This window comes from Trachinotus anak, unplaced genomic scaffold (genome assembly GCF_046630095.1).
Source record: "Trachinotus anak isolate AG129_WGS33_773 ecotype Australia unplaced genomic scaffold, CSIRO_AGI_Tana_v1 ptg000004l, whole genome shotgun sequence".
Classification (NCBI taxonomy): Eukaryota; Metazoa; Chordata; class Actinopteri; order Carangiformes; family Carangidae; genus Trachinotus; species Trachinotus anak.
The window spans coordinates 17,379,565-17,398,952 of record NW_027273855.1 but is presented as its reverse complement, the minus strand read 5'-3'; the positions used below and the strand labels follow the sequence as shown (position 1 = coordinate 17,398,952).

At 41.4% G+C, this 19,388-nt stretch overlaps 1 protein-coding gene across 2 annotated transcripts in view; it reads left to right on the top strand.

The window, feature by feature from the left end:
• Positions 1–208: 208 nt before the first annotated feature.
• Positions 209–19,388, top strand: part of slc2a4rg (SLC2A4 regulator) — a 33,160-nt gene continuing 13,980 nt past the window's right edge. Inside the window, exons 1-2 of one of the 2 annotated variants that reach the window (XM_071476488.1) lie at positions 209–700; positions 1,944–2,179. In XM_071476488.1, the coding sequence (XP_071332589.1) occupies positions 428–700; positions 1,944–2,179 (509 nt within the window). In that variant the 5' untranslated portion in view covers positions 209–427. The remainder of the gene's footprint in view (positions 701–1,943; positions 2,180–19,388) is intronic. The other variant, XM_071476489.1, reaches the window with a different exon arrangement.

Here is a 19,388-nt window from a genome sequence, read left to right as displayed (position 1 = left end):
GGTAAACTGTAGGACACACCCCCTCCTCTCTTCCACCCACATTACGTGGTTTAGAAAAAAACAGTGATTGACACGGCGAAGGCAGCCAATCAGGAGTCGCCTCGCTGTGGAAGCGTGCCAGAATGTAATGTTTATGTACGCTGCGGACCAATGGGAGCGAAGTGGAGGGGGCGTGGCATTCGTTTGGAGGAAAGAGGCAAAACAATCTTTTATCCTCCTGACCGGGCGGCTTTTTGGATATCCTGGGTCGTGGTGGCGGCGGCGGTGGTGGAAAACTTTTACATGTAGACTAGAATAGAAGTTAAGACACAGACAATTCCTATCAACTCGCGACAATCCTGATAAATGTATCCAACTCCAGCAATTTGCACTAAAATCTATAGAAAGCTGGTTTTCTTTCTTTAGTCTCCACTCGCCCCGTCTGAAAATGGATTCCAGATATATTTTGGAGAAGTCGTCGGTTGGGACGAGGGTCGGTGTCGGCGGAGTGGATTCCTGCCGGGCAGGCCGCTCCGTGCTCCACGACACCAGGGTCCCCACGGTAGAAAGAAACGGTCCCATGCCGGCTTACACACACGGGCCCGTCCTTTACAAATTTGTAGTTGACGTGGGCTCGGCGGCGGAGGTGAACGGCGACAGGACCTCTTCGAAAGGGAGCGGGCTGTCTCCGGGTGGTCGAATATTGCACGACATGGAAAAAGTAAGTGTCGTTTAGCCCCGATAAGTGCGCAAACACGACTCCATTAACCGGTAAAGTCAACTGCACAGTCAAGTTACCACACAGATAGCGTTAAGTATGTATCTTGAACTTGTCATTACGCTGTATAATCACAGGTTTGACAGTTTACACGGCTCTCACACGTCGTTATTACGTTTAAACGGTTGAAATATGTGACTGTGACGTTCACACGGGACTCAAACTACTGTATATCATGTTGCCGTGTGTGTTGAGTCCCGCCTTTACAGCTCGTAAGCCACTTCTGTAAAGGGTCAGTTATTTCACCCACTGCTGTCAATGCTCCTTCGTAAGTAATTACGTTGTATCCAAACGGCTTTAAATGGCGGCTGGCTCTGTGTGCAAAGTTTACAGAAAAGGGGGGCAGGGACTTCAAACTACTGGCCTAACCCCCTCCCCCATAACTCCAGGGTGGAGCTACAGCAAGGGCTTCCTGGCTGCACAGTGAGGCCCGGCTCCTCACATACGACCAAACTAGTATTGATTCTTGTTAAAAAGACGTGGTAGATATATTTCTGCCCCCCCCCAACTTCCCATGCTGCAGCTTGTTGTTTGCATCCTGGTCTAACTTGCAATGCATGCATGCATGTATGTTTTTGCATTACCTTTTCAGCATGTTTTCAGCCGTTTGTGTTTCTCTTTGCAGGATCAGTTATTTATTCATTTGGTTTCTAATTGACCCCGCTACATCAAATATGCATAGATGGCGAACTGCCACACCTATGGATTAGGCTATGGATTGATTGACAGACAATTAATCAGCAGCTATTTTGATAATCAAGTAATAATTTAAGCAATTTATCAAGATAAACTGGCAAAACTATCTGGTTTCAGCATGTCAAATGTGATGATTTGCTGCTTTTTTTTTTGTCATGTGTGACAGTAAATTCAAAATCTTTAGTCCTGGCTAAAACCAAACATAATAGCTCCAAACCAAACTTAAGATACTAAAATTAAATTTTTCAAATTTTTTTAACATTTTGTACTCAGCGATTAATTGAATGTTATGCTGTTATTTTTTTAAAGAAAAAAAATTTAACCCAGAATACCACTGCCTTACTGATGTAGTCAGATCAGGGTTTCTGCAAGCAACCAAATTAGAAATCTAAGGTATCACCAGACATAATGTTTCTGATGCTGGCATGCTGGTAATTGAAAATTTAAAAATGATAGAATGACTCTAACGTGTTTTTTCTTAATTTCATAGCCTGGCCGGGGGGACCAAAAAGACACCGGTTCCACTGGGGTCCTGAAAAGGGCCAGTCCCACTCACTGCCCAGGCATAAACGGGCAGTTGCAAGGCGGCTTCATGCATTTGGACATCAGCAACCCAGGGAAACAGGCAGAGCTGGCCAACAGCTTCAGGGCAGCACAAGTGCAGAACATACCACCGACAGAAAGACAACCCCTCCCTTCTTCCCACATCCCTGTCCCGAGAAACAGGTACAGAGTGGCTGCTGATATATCCCTTTATCTATCTATATAGATATATATTTGTACTTTATAAGTGTTGCATGTTAAGTGAAAGAGACAACACCTCCAAGCAATACAGTCATTTGATAGGATTCAGACTTTGGCTTGGCATTGAAACATGAGCTCCAGGCAGATGTGTAATCACCCCAGTGGATTCTGGAGAACATAGTTAATTACCGGACCTATTAATGTGTGCACAGCTCTATTTTCTGTCAAGCCCAGTCCAGGAGCTAATCGGACACTTAATTTGTTGTGTTTAAATGAATCGACATGGGCAGTTTTCATACTCAACTCCAAACCTGTGTTCTTTAACAGAGTCTTGACTATAAGTGGAATTCACCCTCTGGCTACAACTGTACAGTGGTTTGGGCATGAATGGTGTGGGGGTGTACTGGTCAACTGACCACATGTTTGGTGTTCCATCCAGAATAGTTTTGAAATATGCCCTAAGAGAGCCAGAGCTTGAGATGAGGGCCAGGATTGCCCAATCACTTGACAGAAGGAAAAGAGAGAGAAAGAATGGGATAGTTACAGTGTTGGCGTTGTGTATTAATAACTCAGTTAACTATGTTTTGGAAAGTTTTTACTAATCAAGCATTTCAAAGTCTTGCTTGGCTCCTTCTAAGCTGGATGGTATCCCTGTTAACCCTCTTATCACAGGTCAGGCTTGTGGATGTATCAGTGTGATGTGCTCACTGTATGTCAGGCAGGAAGATAAACTTTGTTGTGTGAAAGTGTGTTTTGTTTGATGTTTCATGTGCAGTGCAGTTAGCGCTTGCTCCCATTGTTTCACATCACTGTCAAACACACACACACATTTGTACTCAGGACATTCTTTGATAGTCCTCGAGCAAACGTATATGCACATACACACTGTTTCACACAGAGTAAGCAGAAAATGCATCCAGGGACAAGCCTAGTGCACTGATAAGTGATTATGTAACAGTAAAGAGGACTAGGAGAGGCTGCAGGCGGTGCCTAGGCACTCTTTCCTTTATTTTACACAGCTATTGGTTACTGTCTGCGGCAAGTTGGCGCTTACACATTAACAAACTACCCGGTGGCAGTACAGGTGTATCTACAAACTTGGCAGCTCTTCATTAAAGATGCACTGAGGTGTTATGACTTTTTCTGTGCCACAGTATATGAACATTTTAAAAATGTTAGGATACTAACACTAATTTTAGATGTAGGTAGATTGTAAGCAGATTTAGCCAGAGCACAACTGCTAAGCGCATGCTCAATAGTAGGTATGGTGTATGTGGGGGTTTAAACACCATACTCCTTTTCTTCTCTCATCATGTGAACTCCACATGCCGTTGGTCATGTATGATGTGAGGGAGTTTCTCTGGGGAGCATGCAAGACTGAACATGCGCTTAAACCCAAGTGATGACGAGCCTTGTACTTAATGAGTGTGTGTTTGAGTGTGTATGCACATTTGCCCACAACAGACAGTAAAATAGTCATTCTCGCTTCACAGTCCACTTTGTAACTACATATGAAGCATGTCTTTTCCACAGCACGTTGATGGCTATCTCAGCACACTGCTATCACAATAACAAACTCTGCGTTGACACTGCACAGCCGCTAAAAGAGGTTGCATAACATTATATAACAGTGTGGTCATGTTAGCCGGGCCTCTTTGTTGCTCCATTGACCTTTCAGATAAAGTCACTGTCTTTATCCTGTGCAAATTGGCTTTTGTCTTGTAGTTGGTGACAAAAGGCTCTCCTCTCCTCCTTCACCAGGAAACACTCAGCTTTCTTAGCCACAATTCACAATTTGGTTTAAATCATTTTAGTATTCAATTAATTAGGTGAACTTTCTTAAGCTCATTTCAGCTCTGACTGTTATCCAGATGTATGTGCATGCGGTATTCATCACAAATTATAAAAGTACTTTGAAAAGGAGCTCTAGCTGCCACATAATCCCATTAACATTAATTTGGTTTGAATAAAATGCAATGATTTCACCACATTACATAGTCGTGCTACACTAATACACTTTTAGACTCCGTTGTGATACAGCTATCACAGTGGTGAGTCTGTACTTACCATCCCAGTTTGTTTGCACATCTGTGCATATGGGTGTGACTGATTGTACATTTGCTGCACTCTGTGCAATGCTTTGGATAATCCTGACAAAACCATTTATTTTCATTTCCTCCCCACCAGTGTTGGTAATACCACCAATGTTACAGAATTAGATGTGTTTAAAGAGACCTTAGCGATAAAACTGTTTCTCAAATCTGTGTGTTTTACATTAACCAGCATATCACTGGTGTTTTGTTTGTCAGGTACAACTTTCAGTGCATTCACACCTTGTATTGTCATTTTGCAAATGCTGCAAAGTAGGTCACTATCCTTTAGACAAGCCCAGGCAAAGATCTTGAAGGAAGAAAGAGGAGGAACCAATATATTCACTCACTCACACTTATGCATATTCCTCTAAATACATTCAAACCTACATCCTATATTTTGCACTCCCACCCGTCTTGTCAATCTTGCCCCTGTGTGTGTGTCGCTCTTCTCCTTGCTCTCTTTCACTCACCTTGCAGCAGAGCTCGTTCTACCTGTCAATACTAATCAGTGTGGGATCCAGCACACTGATACCGGAACAAAGACCAGTTTAAATGAAAAAAAAAGAGGTGTGACGAAATGAAGAGGGGACAAGGCATATTGTATTGATGCGAAAAGCTTTTCTTTCTTATCTGTCCTTGGTCAGGTACACTGTCACCACTGTGGGATAACATGAATAGAAAACACTGAATCGGCATAAACAAGACACCAGAGCAACCAACTGCAGTGAGGGGGGATGGTGATGGCGCGGAGGAGACAGCTCTGTTTTTAATAAAATTACTGCCCAGCCTTTGACTAAGAGTCATTCGGAGGGTTTAGGCTAGGCAGGCAGGCAGTGCATTGCTTCCCCATCTCCCCTCGACCACCCCCCCCACTGATTCGCTTCTCCCAAAGGAGACATTACAGCCGGTTGTTGAAGGTCAGAGTCAGAGGAACAGCTACCCGCCCCCACTCTTGTCTGGGATGTTTAACCCACTTCCAGACTGCTGACATGGTCTCCAGAGTAGAGCAGTCTGCTCCTCTCTCAGGTGGTAATTTTCTTTTTTATTTCCATATAAACCATATGTAATTTGTTGCAAAATTCCTTCTGAATTTGTTGCAGCTTTTTTATCCTTCCTTGTAGCCCTTTTTTTCTCAGTTCCAGACCATAAAAGGTTAAGGCTCTTGCACTGACACAGGCAGGGGTGAAAGGTCGTCTTCATGATTGGCGTTATGCAAGGGGGATGGTGGTAGGGCTGGGGTGGGGGTCAGATCAGGACGTGAGCAGGCATCTGGCACGTCTTCTAGGTCAACCTCAGGATCTGGGTTAGCTGCTGCATAGACAATTTATAACCACACAATATTGTAGCAGGCAGCTCATCATCGAACACTGCAGCTTTCCCGTATCCTGACAAAGAGGTGTGCGGAGAAAAGAGGATCTAGTATCAAAGACATTTTTTAAATTTAATTTCAGGATGCAGCTTTGCAGCAGACTCTGAATCATTCATTCTTTTACAGTAATGAGGGCCTCTAGAAGAAGTTCTGGCTAATGGGTGAAATATGTGCTGTGTGTGCCTGTGTACAATACTCTAATGAGAGTTAAATCATCTGCTCTTATGCAGCGAAGAAGAGAGGCTAAATCAATTTCATAACTGAAGAGGAGAGTAGGAGGCAATGAAGGAAGGTTTTCTGCAAACAGTCACACACAAAGTGACACAGACAAAGTTAGAAGTAGCTCCAGCATATTATGCATTGATTGTATGTTACATTATAAATCTTCACATGCTTTTTCATGTCTAGTAGTGTACATGTAGGTTGGATACTGTACATCTGTTCTCCAGTAGGATCCGTTAGGGACAGTCAGAGCAAGAAACGCTTATCAAGAGGGAAGGAAACTCTTGTTGCGCAGCTCTGGCACCGCTGCAGTAAAATGCTTTATTGCTTGCTCACCCACACTAATAGACACTTACATAAGGCCTCCTGTTCTGCCTCAGTAGCATTTAGAGATGCCACAGTCAACTGTCTTTCCTTCTTTTCAATTGGTCTTTCTGTGTTTCTACCCAGCTCTTCATACCGACAGCAGCTGCTCTGTGGCTTCCCCTCCGTTCTCCAACTTCTCCTCATCTTTCATCATAACCCTCCCACAACATTTCTTGATCTTTCATACAACTATAACCACTCCCTTGATATCCTTTTCTCTCTATCTTTGAGTGATTGACATGCTCATAAAAGTACCTAAAAATTTCCTGACAGTGAAGTTCTTGGTATTGTTTATAAAGGTGTCTCAGTAGTGAGGTTGATACCATAGTATCAAGTGCTCCACAGTTCCAAGGTTTTCATGCTGCAGCTTTGTCTTAGTTTGTAAAATGTCCCTGCTAGGGGTGGGCGATCAGACGATCTTACTTATCTGATTTACTTTTCAGATGAATTTTACAGATCACGGCAAAAGCTGCAATGTTTAGATATTCAATTTTAAAAGCTCAATCGCCACTAACCAGCCCATTGTTAACTGGTTAACAGCTAGCCCGCTAACTGCAACTGGCAATGGCAGTCCTTGTTCTGCTCTGCAGCTTGGCGAGCTTGGTGCAGCAACACATGTACAAGTTCTCCACTGGACCAGAACAAGAAATACCGTCACCAGCTGCAGTCCAAGACAGTGAAATTACGGTGTGATTGGATGTGACACAATTTATAAACTGAAGATGGCATTGTGGGTGAAGAGTAGATCGCTGGGTTTTTGGTTGGATGCCCGAAATAAGGTCTGTGGTCAACACAAGCTCAAGGCATTTGTATTATTTTTTATTATTCTACAACATAAAATACATCAGTGAATACCCCAGTTGTGATTTTTTTTAAGCTTTTACTTTTTTAAAAAGATGGTTACTTACAAGTGACTTAATGAGTGAGTATTTATATTTGCGCTTTTGCAAACTATTGCTAACTGTCTAAGAGGAAAGGCTTTTGTAGAAGAGGTAAGCACGCGAAATCAAATTACAAGCTGGAGCTTTATGATACTGAAGTCATGAGACCGAGGTGTAGTGTGTTTGTAGCTTAACATTAGCTTTATTTATAATATTGACATCAGCATTAGCAGCAAAAATCATACAAGTGGTGTTCATTTGTGAAGATTGTTGTGCTGAACTAAAAGCAGTGCCATAAACTTTTCTTTATTTAAAATAAGATAAGATGCAATACTGCAATAATCCAAATCCCATTGGCTTTTTGTCGAGGGAACCAGGGTGATGCTAACTTCAGGGTTGTTTACAAAATTGCATCATCCCTGCAGTACTCTAGAGCATCGAGTGGACAAACTTCCTAAAGAAGTACCAAAGCAGAGGAAAGATATGAATCACAACTTCCAGTCTGGACTTTCAGAAGAAAATCAGAGATTTGGGCCTTATGCCTTGAGTTTAAGTGACAGTCCATGCCTCCCTTTTTCATGTATTTTATCTGTTCCTATTTTCCGTTCCTCTTGGCCTTTTGCCCCCTGCCCCTTTGTCTGTATGACACTGGCTAAATCCTACTCAAATCCAGAGGAGATGAAGTCTTCTGAACAATGCTGATTCCTTCTCTACCAGGAAAGATTACTCCATGCTCCTATACAAAATAATGTCAGTTCAAATCTGTTTGTCATGTGTTTGTCTTTCTCTTTTCTTTCTTTCTTTTTTTCTTGAACACTCATAAACACAAATCTTCAGCATGTATGAGATATTGTTTAATTTCCACTACTTTTCAGTGACAGTATTCATTCATAAGGTTGGAAAATGGTAGCATACTCATCACTGGAATGTTCACTATGTTTCTATTGGCAGTGAAATCCCAGATTTGCAGGGTTGATTTTGGTTAGAAATATTTCTGAACTGTTGAGCAAGTTCAAAGTATGACTTTTCTTAAAATCATACAGACTGATTAGATAACATAATTATACATTTAAGCTGTAGCTTCTAACAACACTGCTAATCTTTCCTGTTTTATTGCTTCTCACTGTGGCAGATTAATCGGCACAACGCAGTAGAAAATTTTGAATGTATTGCGCAATGCTCTGGTGAATTCCGGCTGAATTCTGGCTTCCAAAACCAGATCCTTGGTGGCTGAGTGTAAGCCTTTTAGACTGTTTTCAAAATGTCCCGTAAGCTCTTAGTTTCATGGGTTTTTCTTTCTCCTGCTCTCAATCACTGCACTTATAAATATCCTCACATACAAACACACACACGCAATGCCTTGCACAACTCTATCATAAGTCATCCCAGTCTGCTGATGACAAGCAGTGAAATTCAGTCCAGACTGCAAACAGAAAGAAGTCTGAGAAATATCTAATACTTTGTACTGTGCTGAGCTGAATGTCCGACATCTGTTTTGATGTGCTTTGATTTTGTATCAGTGCTCAACATTTAGTTTTCTCTTCTCTGTCTTTGGTAGGAAACTTATTTTAGCTGCCTTTCTTGGTTAGGAAATAACTAAAATACTTGTCACTTCTCATTCAGGCTGCTTTTTCCAGTAAACGTTTAACCATTATTTAGTCTTATGTAGTTTATAATTTTCAAATATGACTACACTTCCCCTCTCCTCTCCTCTGCTCCACCATTTCCCCGTCTCTCCCTTTTGCTGTGTCTGTAACCCATGAAACATCATGGCTACCTTCACCTCACTATGGCAATGTGTAGGACTCTCTGAGGTTTCTGACTGCATCCTGAGGACCGTCAGATGTCAATGATCTCCCTGGTAATTAAAGGATTATCAGCTGCCCTGTCTTTTTGTTTAGTTGTGAGAGAGAGCTGTACTGAACCTTTGGCATTCCAGTGGATTCACAGTTAAGTAATGTGGGCAGTGACTTTTAAAAATGCCTGGGCCTGCAAGGGATTGGGTAAATCAAAGTGTGAATAAAAAGCCCAAAGCGCTGCTGAGATTCAGCGGCTGCTATACAGCCTTTACTATGCAACTTCATTAAAATACATTTCAAACATTCAGCCTGAATAAACCATTATAAACAACATGCCACACCCAGGCTGCTAAAATCAGTGGGTCCAGTTCCTAGAAATCCCCTATGCTCTGTGTGTGTCCTTAAGTGTGTGTGGATATGCACGTCTTTAACAATAGAGCTCTGTGAGCTGGGATAATGACTTATCGTTGTTCTCTCTAACAAATAGTGCTGGGGGACAAAACAAGCAATAAAGTAGCTCTAGAAGTGAACAGATTAGTGTTTTTTTTAATCCTATTTGTCCTTTTTGCTCACACCCACATACATACACACACTTTCATTCTGTAGCCAGAGTGACGTAATCGGGTTTCATTTGACACCGATCTGCTAATAATGTTGTTCTCCTCACACCTCAACAAAATGTTTGCTATGCTCTGCTGAGCCAGTCAGCAATATTTACACATGCAGTGTATTCAGAAAGTATTCAGACCCCTTCACTTTTTCACATTTTGTGATGTTGCAATTCTTTTTTCCCTCATCACTCTACGCTGAATACTCCATAAGGACAAAGCCAAAACAGAATTTTAAACATTTTTTATGTCATATAAAGTTAAATATCACATTGATAAGTATTCAGACGCTTTACCCAGTGCTTAGTTGAAGCACCATTGGCAGCAATTAGCCTCCAGTCTTCTTTGGTATGATGCGACATGCCTTACACACCTGGATTAGGGGATTCTCTGCCATTCTTCTCTGCAGGTCCTCTCATGCTCTGACAGGTTGGGTGGAGACTGTCAGTGGACAGCCATTTTTCAAGTCTCTCCAGTGATGTTCGATTGGGTTCAAGTCAGGGCTCTGGCTGGGCTACTCAAGGATATTCACAGAGTTGTCCCAAAGACACTCCTGTATTTTCTGGGCTGTGTTGTTAAGGTTATTGTCCTGTTGGAAGGACAATTTTGTTATATTGTCATTTTTGAGTTATATTTTGTTATTATTGAGTATTGAGTGTAGAATGATGAGAGAAATAATGAATTTAAATGATATTAGTATAAGGCAGCAACATAACAACATGTGAAAAAAGTGAAGAGATCTGAACACCTGTTGAATGCACACATTCCACAACTACATATTTAAAGTGACTCTGCATGTGGATGGTTATATCTGATGTTCTAAAATTATGACCTGAAAAAATTACTTAAATACATTTATTCACTGTATTTTCTTTTCCACCTTGTAAGTAGCAATTTATTTGCACTGCTTTCTAGTTAAAGATTAATGTAGAATGGATGAACAAATGAAACAAATTAACATAATTACAATAGTAAAAACAAATAAATGTAACACCTCAAATTCCCATTTTCACCATGTAAATGATCTAAGTTTAATTAGTATTAGAATTAGGGCAAATTAATTTATTTTGGTTTTAAACAAGTCTTCAACTAACAATTATTTTTAGTCTCAATTATTTTCAGATTGGAAAAAATTAATTGTTTGGTCCATAAAATGACAGAAAGCTGTGAAAACCTGAATTTCCAAAGCCGTTTGTCCAACCAACAGTGCAAAACCTAAAACATATTAGGTTCAGTATCATGTATGACAAAGAAAAGCATCATTTAAGAACCTAGACGCAGCAAATGTTTGTCATATTTGCTTAAAAACTATTAATAAAAAATATTTTATATATAAATATATATATACACACACACACACACACACACACACACTAAATAGTTTTTTCTGAAGTTTGACTAATTGTTTAATCAACCAATTGTTGCAGCTCTAGTTTTAAATTGGTCTTCAGTTTTACCATAGTTATTAGAAAGATATTTAAAAGTCTTAAACCCAGTTTGTATGACTGTGAAGAGAGGTCTTTTGAGCAGTGTAGTCCCTTTAAACAGGAGCTGACACACACCCCTGGACTCCTCTGACTGCTGCCAAGATAACGTGGAGATTTCCGGCCTGGGGAGAGGTAGAAAGTATCCCTGCTTAATTTTAGTGGTGGTGGCTTCCAGCACCAACATGCCACTGCACAAAGCATTGAGTGTGTGAGACTGTTCAGTCAGGTGCAGAGCAAAGCCCTGATCACTGCCTAAATAACCCAGGAACTCCTGTAGCTGTTCCAGGGCATGGGAATACTGAGATTTTTTCAAAGTGGTAATTTTCTGTCATTTCTGATGAGCTGCATTTCCACCCACTTTTGGTTTTTATCCTGACACACAAATGTTTACATTTTTTGTTGTTTTGCTGATACCCTACGAGCCTGATATATTTCATGAAGTTTGTCTTGCTTGTGATTTATGCAAAGGGAAAGGCTGATCTCCAGGGTCTTGTCAGCTTTTGCTTTTTCCCACTCCTGTCCAATCTGCCCCAATCTGGTTTGGACCAAGCATCAACACCGTGGTTGCAATAATATACATATATATATCCTAGCTTTTGTTTACACTGTGTTTTGTTCACCATAATTACACCATGAGGAAATGATGGAGGAACGAGGGCAGGAGAGAGAGGAAGGGTGGGACATGGGAAACCTAAAGGATAACAACAGTAAATGTAAATTTGTGTCATCTCCTTTAAATTGTCATGGCTTGTGTGGCACGAAGATATCCCACTTCCAGAAGAATCCATTCGCTACCCATTCCAGAGACTTGGCCTAGAGAGTCTACCATTAAAAACCTAAAGCTTAATTTGATATAATTAAAAATCCAGTTTTTAGCTTTACTTTTCACTAGTGTCTTTGTATCAGTTCATCACTTTATGCTTTGCTTGCTGTCAGTCACAAAGACACTGAAGTACACTCATTAACATGTTGCCCCTACAGATCTCATCATCACATGCCCTTTCTGTTGTAGATGGAACAGTGTACTATTAACATGTGGCACACATTGCACAGCTACAGGAAACGTAAACAAAATGTTGGTTGTAGCAACTGGGCTGTAACTATGTGACAATATTGTCCTTTAAGGCTGTCAACCAAGACAGAGAGAAATGGGGAGGTGAAAGAGTGAAAGGTAAGGGCATCACTGTAAAGGGGAACCAGGGAGTGTTGTACATTTTATATGCATACTGAGCCGCTGTTTCTGTCTCTGGGGGGGAGGTCATGTCAGCCCCTTTACATTTGATCAGATTTACTAGAGATGTAGATGCACCAAAGGGGACTTGTGGTGCCAAGTACGTGCATGTCTGCACGTCTTGACTGTGTGAATGAATGTGGTGTAGTGGTATGTTGGCATTTCTGAAGCTGCATCTGAAGTCTCACGAGTTTAACACAAGGCTCCCATCTACTGTTCAAACAACATTACCCAGCCTTTAAACCTGCCTAATAGTAACTGCCCTAATCGGCTGCTTTCTATCTGCTGATGATTACGATTATTAAAGAAAAATTTATGTAATTAGTTAGGTTACTAAATTATCCATCGATTAATTGCACAACATTTAGAAAGAAATTTTATAACACGAAGCTTGACTGACTGTTTAAACTTTCATGCTACAAAGATTGCAGATGTGTGCTCCTAATATGCAAAAACTGAGTCTGTGTGTGTGTTTGGTTGTGTGCGTCTATAAGTCCGAGAGCGAAGAGACTCGGCTGTAGACATGCCTGACTGTTGGACAGAAAAACACTTCAGTCACACAAGGCTTGACTTTCCCTGGGCCAGGGCTGCTAGCTGTGTCTGGCAAACTATCCCATCTGCTTGTTTGTCTGTTCAGGAGAAAGAGTCTGCCCTAATCTGACCATTGCCTGGGTTTGGCCTTGTTAAAAAATGTGACTGACCAGTTGCATCCAAGAAACAATCATTTTCATCCTGTTTAGTGAAACCCAGCCATTATTTCAACATGTTTTGTAAATGATATATGCTATATATATTAATATAACAGTATGGTCCGCAGTCAGGGTGTAATATCATCTCAGATTTCACATGGAAGACGGCTGTCTGTCTGAAGGTAGATGCTCTGTTTTATCATCATCATCTCTCCAGTGTTTCCATAACATGCTCTTATTGCCTCCATTCGTCTTATTAACTATCCCATTGCTGGCATTGCAGGGTGATAGAGAGGCCATTTTCCCTTCCTTATCCCCAACAGTGTCACTGCCCCCCCCCCCGTATGATGTTGAAACACTGATAATTTGGAGAGAGGTGAATGTCTTTTGTAGGCACTGGGCCAGAAATTTTAAAGATGTAGTTTATGTTTTTTTATTTTTTTATTTTTATTTTTTTATATCTTAGACCATATCCAGTAGAGTCTGACGGGGCCAGCAGGGGGCCAAGGATGGGGTGAAGTACAAGGGCTGCTCAGTCACTTAAGATTGGGGCCACTTCATGAAATTAAAGGGACACTCACTTCCACTATCATGTATAAATGTACAAAACTAAATTAAATATATTGAATTATAAAACATATAAACATGTTAACATATTTGTTGTATTGTTTTAATATTTATGTCAATATATTATAGTAATTATATTTGATATTCTGTTCAGCATAGAAAGTAATAAGCTTTGGCATCAGTCTGTCGACCGATGATTTTTATGCTATAATTTAGCTAATGCACATGATTTTGATTAGCTCTTAAATGTTATGTTTGAAATGCCCCAATATATTTAACGTAAGTGTGTCACACCTTTGAGACACTAAGTGGACAGATCAGTGTTTAGTCAATAGTGCTCCTGCTGTATGTGCGCTGTCAATCCAACTCAGCCGTGTGCTTGTACTCTTGTTATTTTTATACTACACATTTCTGTGTACAGGGAGAAGCATGTGAGAAGCACAAAATGGACATTCAAGCTTTGAATATTGTAAAGGCCTATTTTTTTTTTTTTTTTTCAGTTGTTCTGCTTCAAATGCTTTTATCACTATTGATTTCTTTACAACAGCAGAATCACTAGAGCCATTGCAGAGTGCCTGGCTCTCTCTCTGTATTCTCTTTCACACACAGTCTTACAAAACAAACCCCCCCCCCCCCCCCCCCCCCCTCAAAAAAAACAAAAAAAATAAACAAAACACACAAGTACTGGCTTTTATCAATATAAACAAATCTATGCTTTCTTCAGGGTGCATTTACTCCTGGAACTCCAAGATTCAGCTCATCCTTAGATCTCATCACAATCCATCAAAGTCCACAGCCACGATTCCACTTTACTTTTCTACGCTTTTAGCACTTTCTTCATCTGAGCTCCAGCTCCATCACTTTCTCTCTCTAGAAAAAAAAAGATACTGATCAGTTTATTTTACTGGCTAAAGTCTTTGTCTGTCTGACGCTGCCCTGCAGATATTTGGCTTCATGGGAATAAGTAGAGCAGAGTGGCTTTGGAACAGCATTAGTTTGCTTTTGCAAAACACAGGAAACCAGGCAAAGGCCTGCTCTGGCTTGTGATGGCAGGAGGGCAGATCTCAAGAGCAGGCGAGGGAGGGAGGGAGTGGGAAGTGAAGAATGAGGAACAAAATAAGAGTATGAACATTGCAGAAAGAGAACTGACCGCTCTGGGGCTCTCCAACATTTTAATTTGTGTCCCAACTTTCAAGATGTGTTTTTTTGTGTTTATGTTGGTTCCTCTCTTCCCTTTATATCTCTTTTGCCTGTTTCTCTCTGAATTGTTTTTATCTCTGAGAAGTATGTGTTGTGACATCATCAAGGGCTCCTTTTCTTGTTTAAGTCAGATGGGATAGGCTTAGCTGATGATATGCAGAATTAACCTTAGTTTATTTGATCTGGTTCTCCCTTAACATCCACAGGACAAACAGGCAACTCAATAGTTTGTAAGGCACAGGAGATTACATGTCTTCTTGATCCTGGAGAATCAAAACCTTGGCTTAGGCCAGAGTGGTTTGGATTATTTAGATAGATGAAAATATAATGTGAATTTATGTTGAATAGGAATACAGATATTTTTCAGGAAGAAAGTAAAAAAAAAAACAACAAAAAACTACTTGGCTGACTTCTTTGCCTTGCTGCATCAACTCATGACCCAAATGAAAAAAAGACAAGCCTTTTGATAAGGAAGCAGTGTTTGCAGACAGAAGAACCTATCTTGTTTGCTCTCCCTCAAAGAGGGGAAAAAAATACCAAGGCCACTACTCTAGAGAGACTGCCCTGCATTCCCCTAGCAACAACATTGTTATTGGAGGGGACGGACAGAAGTTGCAAGGGAAGTTGCTATAGCTACAAGTTAATCTTTTTGTGTAGCCTGAAGTGACAGTGGGTTAATAAACCGGCACTGGTAGTTGTTAGCCAGTTTGCCCAGAGACCCAAAGCATTAGAGGTGTTGTGTATTGTCCACTATGCACTTAATGCTCCATTTGATTGTAATTTTCTTCTACATATTGTCATCTGTTTAATAGTATTAGATGTGCAAGCAATATTTTATGATTTAATGTCTTAAACATGGGGTAAAAGTAGTGGAAAAGGTGAGGTCAGGAGAAGTCATGTGAGTGTGTGCCACCTATCTGTGATTAGATTTAGATTTTTTTCTACCTTCTTTGCCAGCACTGGGCTGACCTGTGTGCGGCTCATACTGAAAATGTAATGGCCCACAATTTCACCTTGTCTAGCTGTTTCCACAAGATGTGGGCATGGCGTGCAAGTCAAATAGTGCGTCATGATCTACTCTGTTGTCAACCAGTTAATTGCTTATGCTGTGTCAACAGTTTATTACTGTTGACCATGTGCTGCAAGCTTGACTCTAATCTTGAGGTTGCCTACACAGGTTACTCCACACAGATTAACCCCTTCTCACCGACCTGTGAGTTTGCTGTCGAAATTGATTATGTGCATGTGTATATAATTCTGTTTCTATAATTTATGACATATAGAGCACACATGGGGAGTCAGACAGCACAGAGGGAATCATGCCCTTTCCTCTCTATCTATCCTAATCTCTATTATTTTGCCAGAACAAAACTATCTGTTGTTTATGTTTGGTCCTAAGGCTACAGATTGCATTCGAGGATCAAGAGAGAGAAAGAGAGGGCTTTTTGTCCCGGGACTGAATAGCCTTTACACTCACAGCCCACATTAAAGAGACACGGCTCCTGCCTAACAGCCTCTCCCTCTCCAGGGGGTTCAGAGCCTGGGGACTTACTTAAGGGGCAATGAGTGTATGGACTGCACAGTAATGGGTGAATTACAAAGATGCTCACACACATACACACACACACACACACACACACACACTGACAACATGGCTTAATGCTTAACCACTCATTTACATCCATAGATTTATAACTATTACAAAACATGCTTTGTTGTACAAAGATATGGCAGACATACAGAACAGGAAAAACAGAGAGTGATAAGGACAGAGGAAGGGGATCATCGCTGAAAAATGGGAGGGATGTACAGGCTTGTGTCGGGCTGTTTACTACCAGTCTTGTCTGTCTGCCTGCAGAGTGAGCAAGGAAGTGAGATAGAGAGAGAGAGGGACAGAGGACGTTATGTAATACAGTGGATTCAAGGCACTATGAGGGGTGACGGAGGGATAGTGAGACGGAGAAGAGTGGGTGTTCTATTAATAGTGGGTGTGGATGGGGCAGCTGTCAGGGCTGCACAGCAGGCAGACGATCATCAACACCAGCCTGGTCAGTTCTAATCACCTCAGTTGTCACAACATTACCTTATTATACCAGTTTGACTTCTTCATACCATCGCCTGTTTTTACTTTATGTGTGTGCACCGATAAGTCCCATTTTCAAAAGCCTTCATCTACACCTTTATCTATGATTTAGTATGCTTTAGGATAACACACGCTCATCTACATAAAAGTGTATACAGTGTATAGTCCCATTTTCTTTTCGAGGCAATCAGCATCCTTTGAGGCTTAAACAGGCTGAAAGAAACAAGTAAAGGGAGATGCATATCAGGACACGTGACAGAAAAATGTATGGTTAACAATTGTCTTGTGGTTTTGTGGTTCCTGTCTCTGTCAGCCTCCCTCACATTCTCTCCCTCTGAGTGTGAATGAGGATAAGCGATGTGAACATATGTTTAAGAGAAGAATTAACGAAAAGCTTTGCCTAAGGGAGAGTCTCTCTCATGACATTAGCCCTATTTTAGGTGTGCATATCTCTGCCGCTGTGTGCATTTGCATTTGTTTGTGTTCAGGAGAGATAAAGAGAGAACCAGTCCAAAAAAAAAAGGAATATGAAAATGCTGTCAGTGTGTGTTGAATGTGTATCCAATCATGGCTCAAACACAGAGGTGTTTCAAAGTTGGTTTTGTTTACACGTGACAATGTTTTTCAACTCTTTCACTGCGAAGGTCACACAGTATTCTTCATGCCAATCTGAGGCACACACAGCCGCTTTGGATTTCAAGAACCTGGCACACATGCATATGCATACAGTTCATACAGAGACACATAAATACACCCTGATGCCTCTTTTGGGGATCATGATGATCACATATTGGATGGATGAGTGCTATTTAAAGCGACCACTTCCAGGGCTCAGGGGGAGAGCAGAGATTATTGGCAGTGTACAACCCAAGTGAAAACTAGACCCACCATATTAAACTCGACACAGCTTTGAATCATCCTGATATAAAATGGATAAGCTTTGTGGTCAGCCAACTCAAAACAATGAAATCTACAGATACTACTGCCCAACCCCTTCCACACTGTCTTCCTCCTTTCTCTTGACCTTCTAAAACTGGTTTCTTCCAAGCAGTCTGTGAGACAGTTTTTTCCCCTGGTAAACAAGATAGACCTGTATTGTGTTGTCCAGGTTTTGAAGTGACACTTCAACCAAAATCTGTCTCTTCAAAATGAAACAATTACACACTGTACTCACAGATTTTGAGGGTTGCTGTAAAATGTTCATAGTTTGCTCTTTGACAGACAGCAAAAGCTGTGTGTAAGAGGGAGGCTGTGGGAAGTCATGTTCTGGTAAACATTGTCTTGGTTTTGCCAAACAGGTGGAATACACATGCAGAGCGGGGAGTGATTAGATTAGTTTCAGCAGAAAAACAGATGGAAAAATCTATCGGAGGAAGGTCAATACACTACTGATGAACATGTCAAGTTTTTATTTGTGTGTGCAGTCTCAGTGGCTGTGTTTTCAAAATTGCTGTGTGTATTTTGTGGTAGTTGGTCTGGATCTTAAGTGGGCTCTTACTGAATGCAGTATGTGCTATAAACAGGCAGATCCAGGGGACTTCTACTGGGCTGGTAACTAGAGCAGAGGTGCTGTGTTAAATATAGAGGGAAGGCCCTGTCGTCTCCCCAACAACAGCAGAGAGCCCACTATAGTACTGGGTGGGGTTGGTGCCAAACAGCAACACGGAGGCATCATATCACCATTTGCAGTATCAAAGTCCAAGTGTCTTCTTAGGACCTGGCGTGGAAATCTACTGTTGGAAGTCTCTAGTATTCAAGTTATAAAAATTGAACCCTGAGAATCATCCCACAAAAATGCTCAGTCTGAGTCTGGACCAGTTTGATTTTTTGTACCCTGGATGAAATAGTGGTCAACAAAGCTTAACCTTTAATGCACACAATACACAGACACACACATACTTGGACATATGTGACTTTCCCCCTTTCTACTCTTTGGGCTTTTTGCTAATACTTGTATCTTGACTCAAATTGGTAGTCTCTCTCTCTCTCTCTCTCTCTCTCTCTCTCTCTCTCTCTCTCTCTCTCTCTCTCTCCCCCCCCCCCATGCCTGGGCCTGGCTTGTTGACTTAAGCTGGCCCATGTGTTGTGCTGCTGCCTGAGGGGAGGGTTCTTGGCTCAGGCAAGGCCAATACAAGTTGAGGGAGGAAGGTGTGTGTGTGTGTGTGTGTGTGTGTGTGTGTGTGTGTGTGTGTGTGTGTGTGTGTGTGTGTGTGTGTGTGTGTGTGTGTGTGTGTGTGCGCGCGCGCGCGCGCGCGCGCGTGCGTGCGTGCGTGCGTGCCCGCCCCATGAGTGAGTGTATGGTTTTGGTTTTTTTTGCTTGTATTTAAGTATGCAGAATGCTCCAAGCAGAAGCATCAACAAATGCTCGTACCACACATACATACACGCGCGCACACACACACACACACACACACACACACACACACACACACACACACACACACACACATACACATACACTTGCGGAGTACAACGGGGCTTTCCCATTGAGGGATAGTACCTGTCTCATAAAACACATGTTTGTCAGTGACATGGCATGTAAATTTGACAGCTGAAAGTATGAATGGTGTCACTACTCTACTTTACGTTCCTCAGT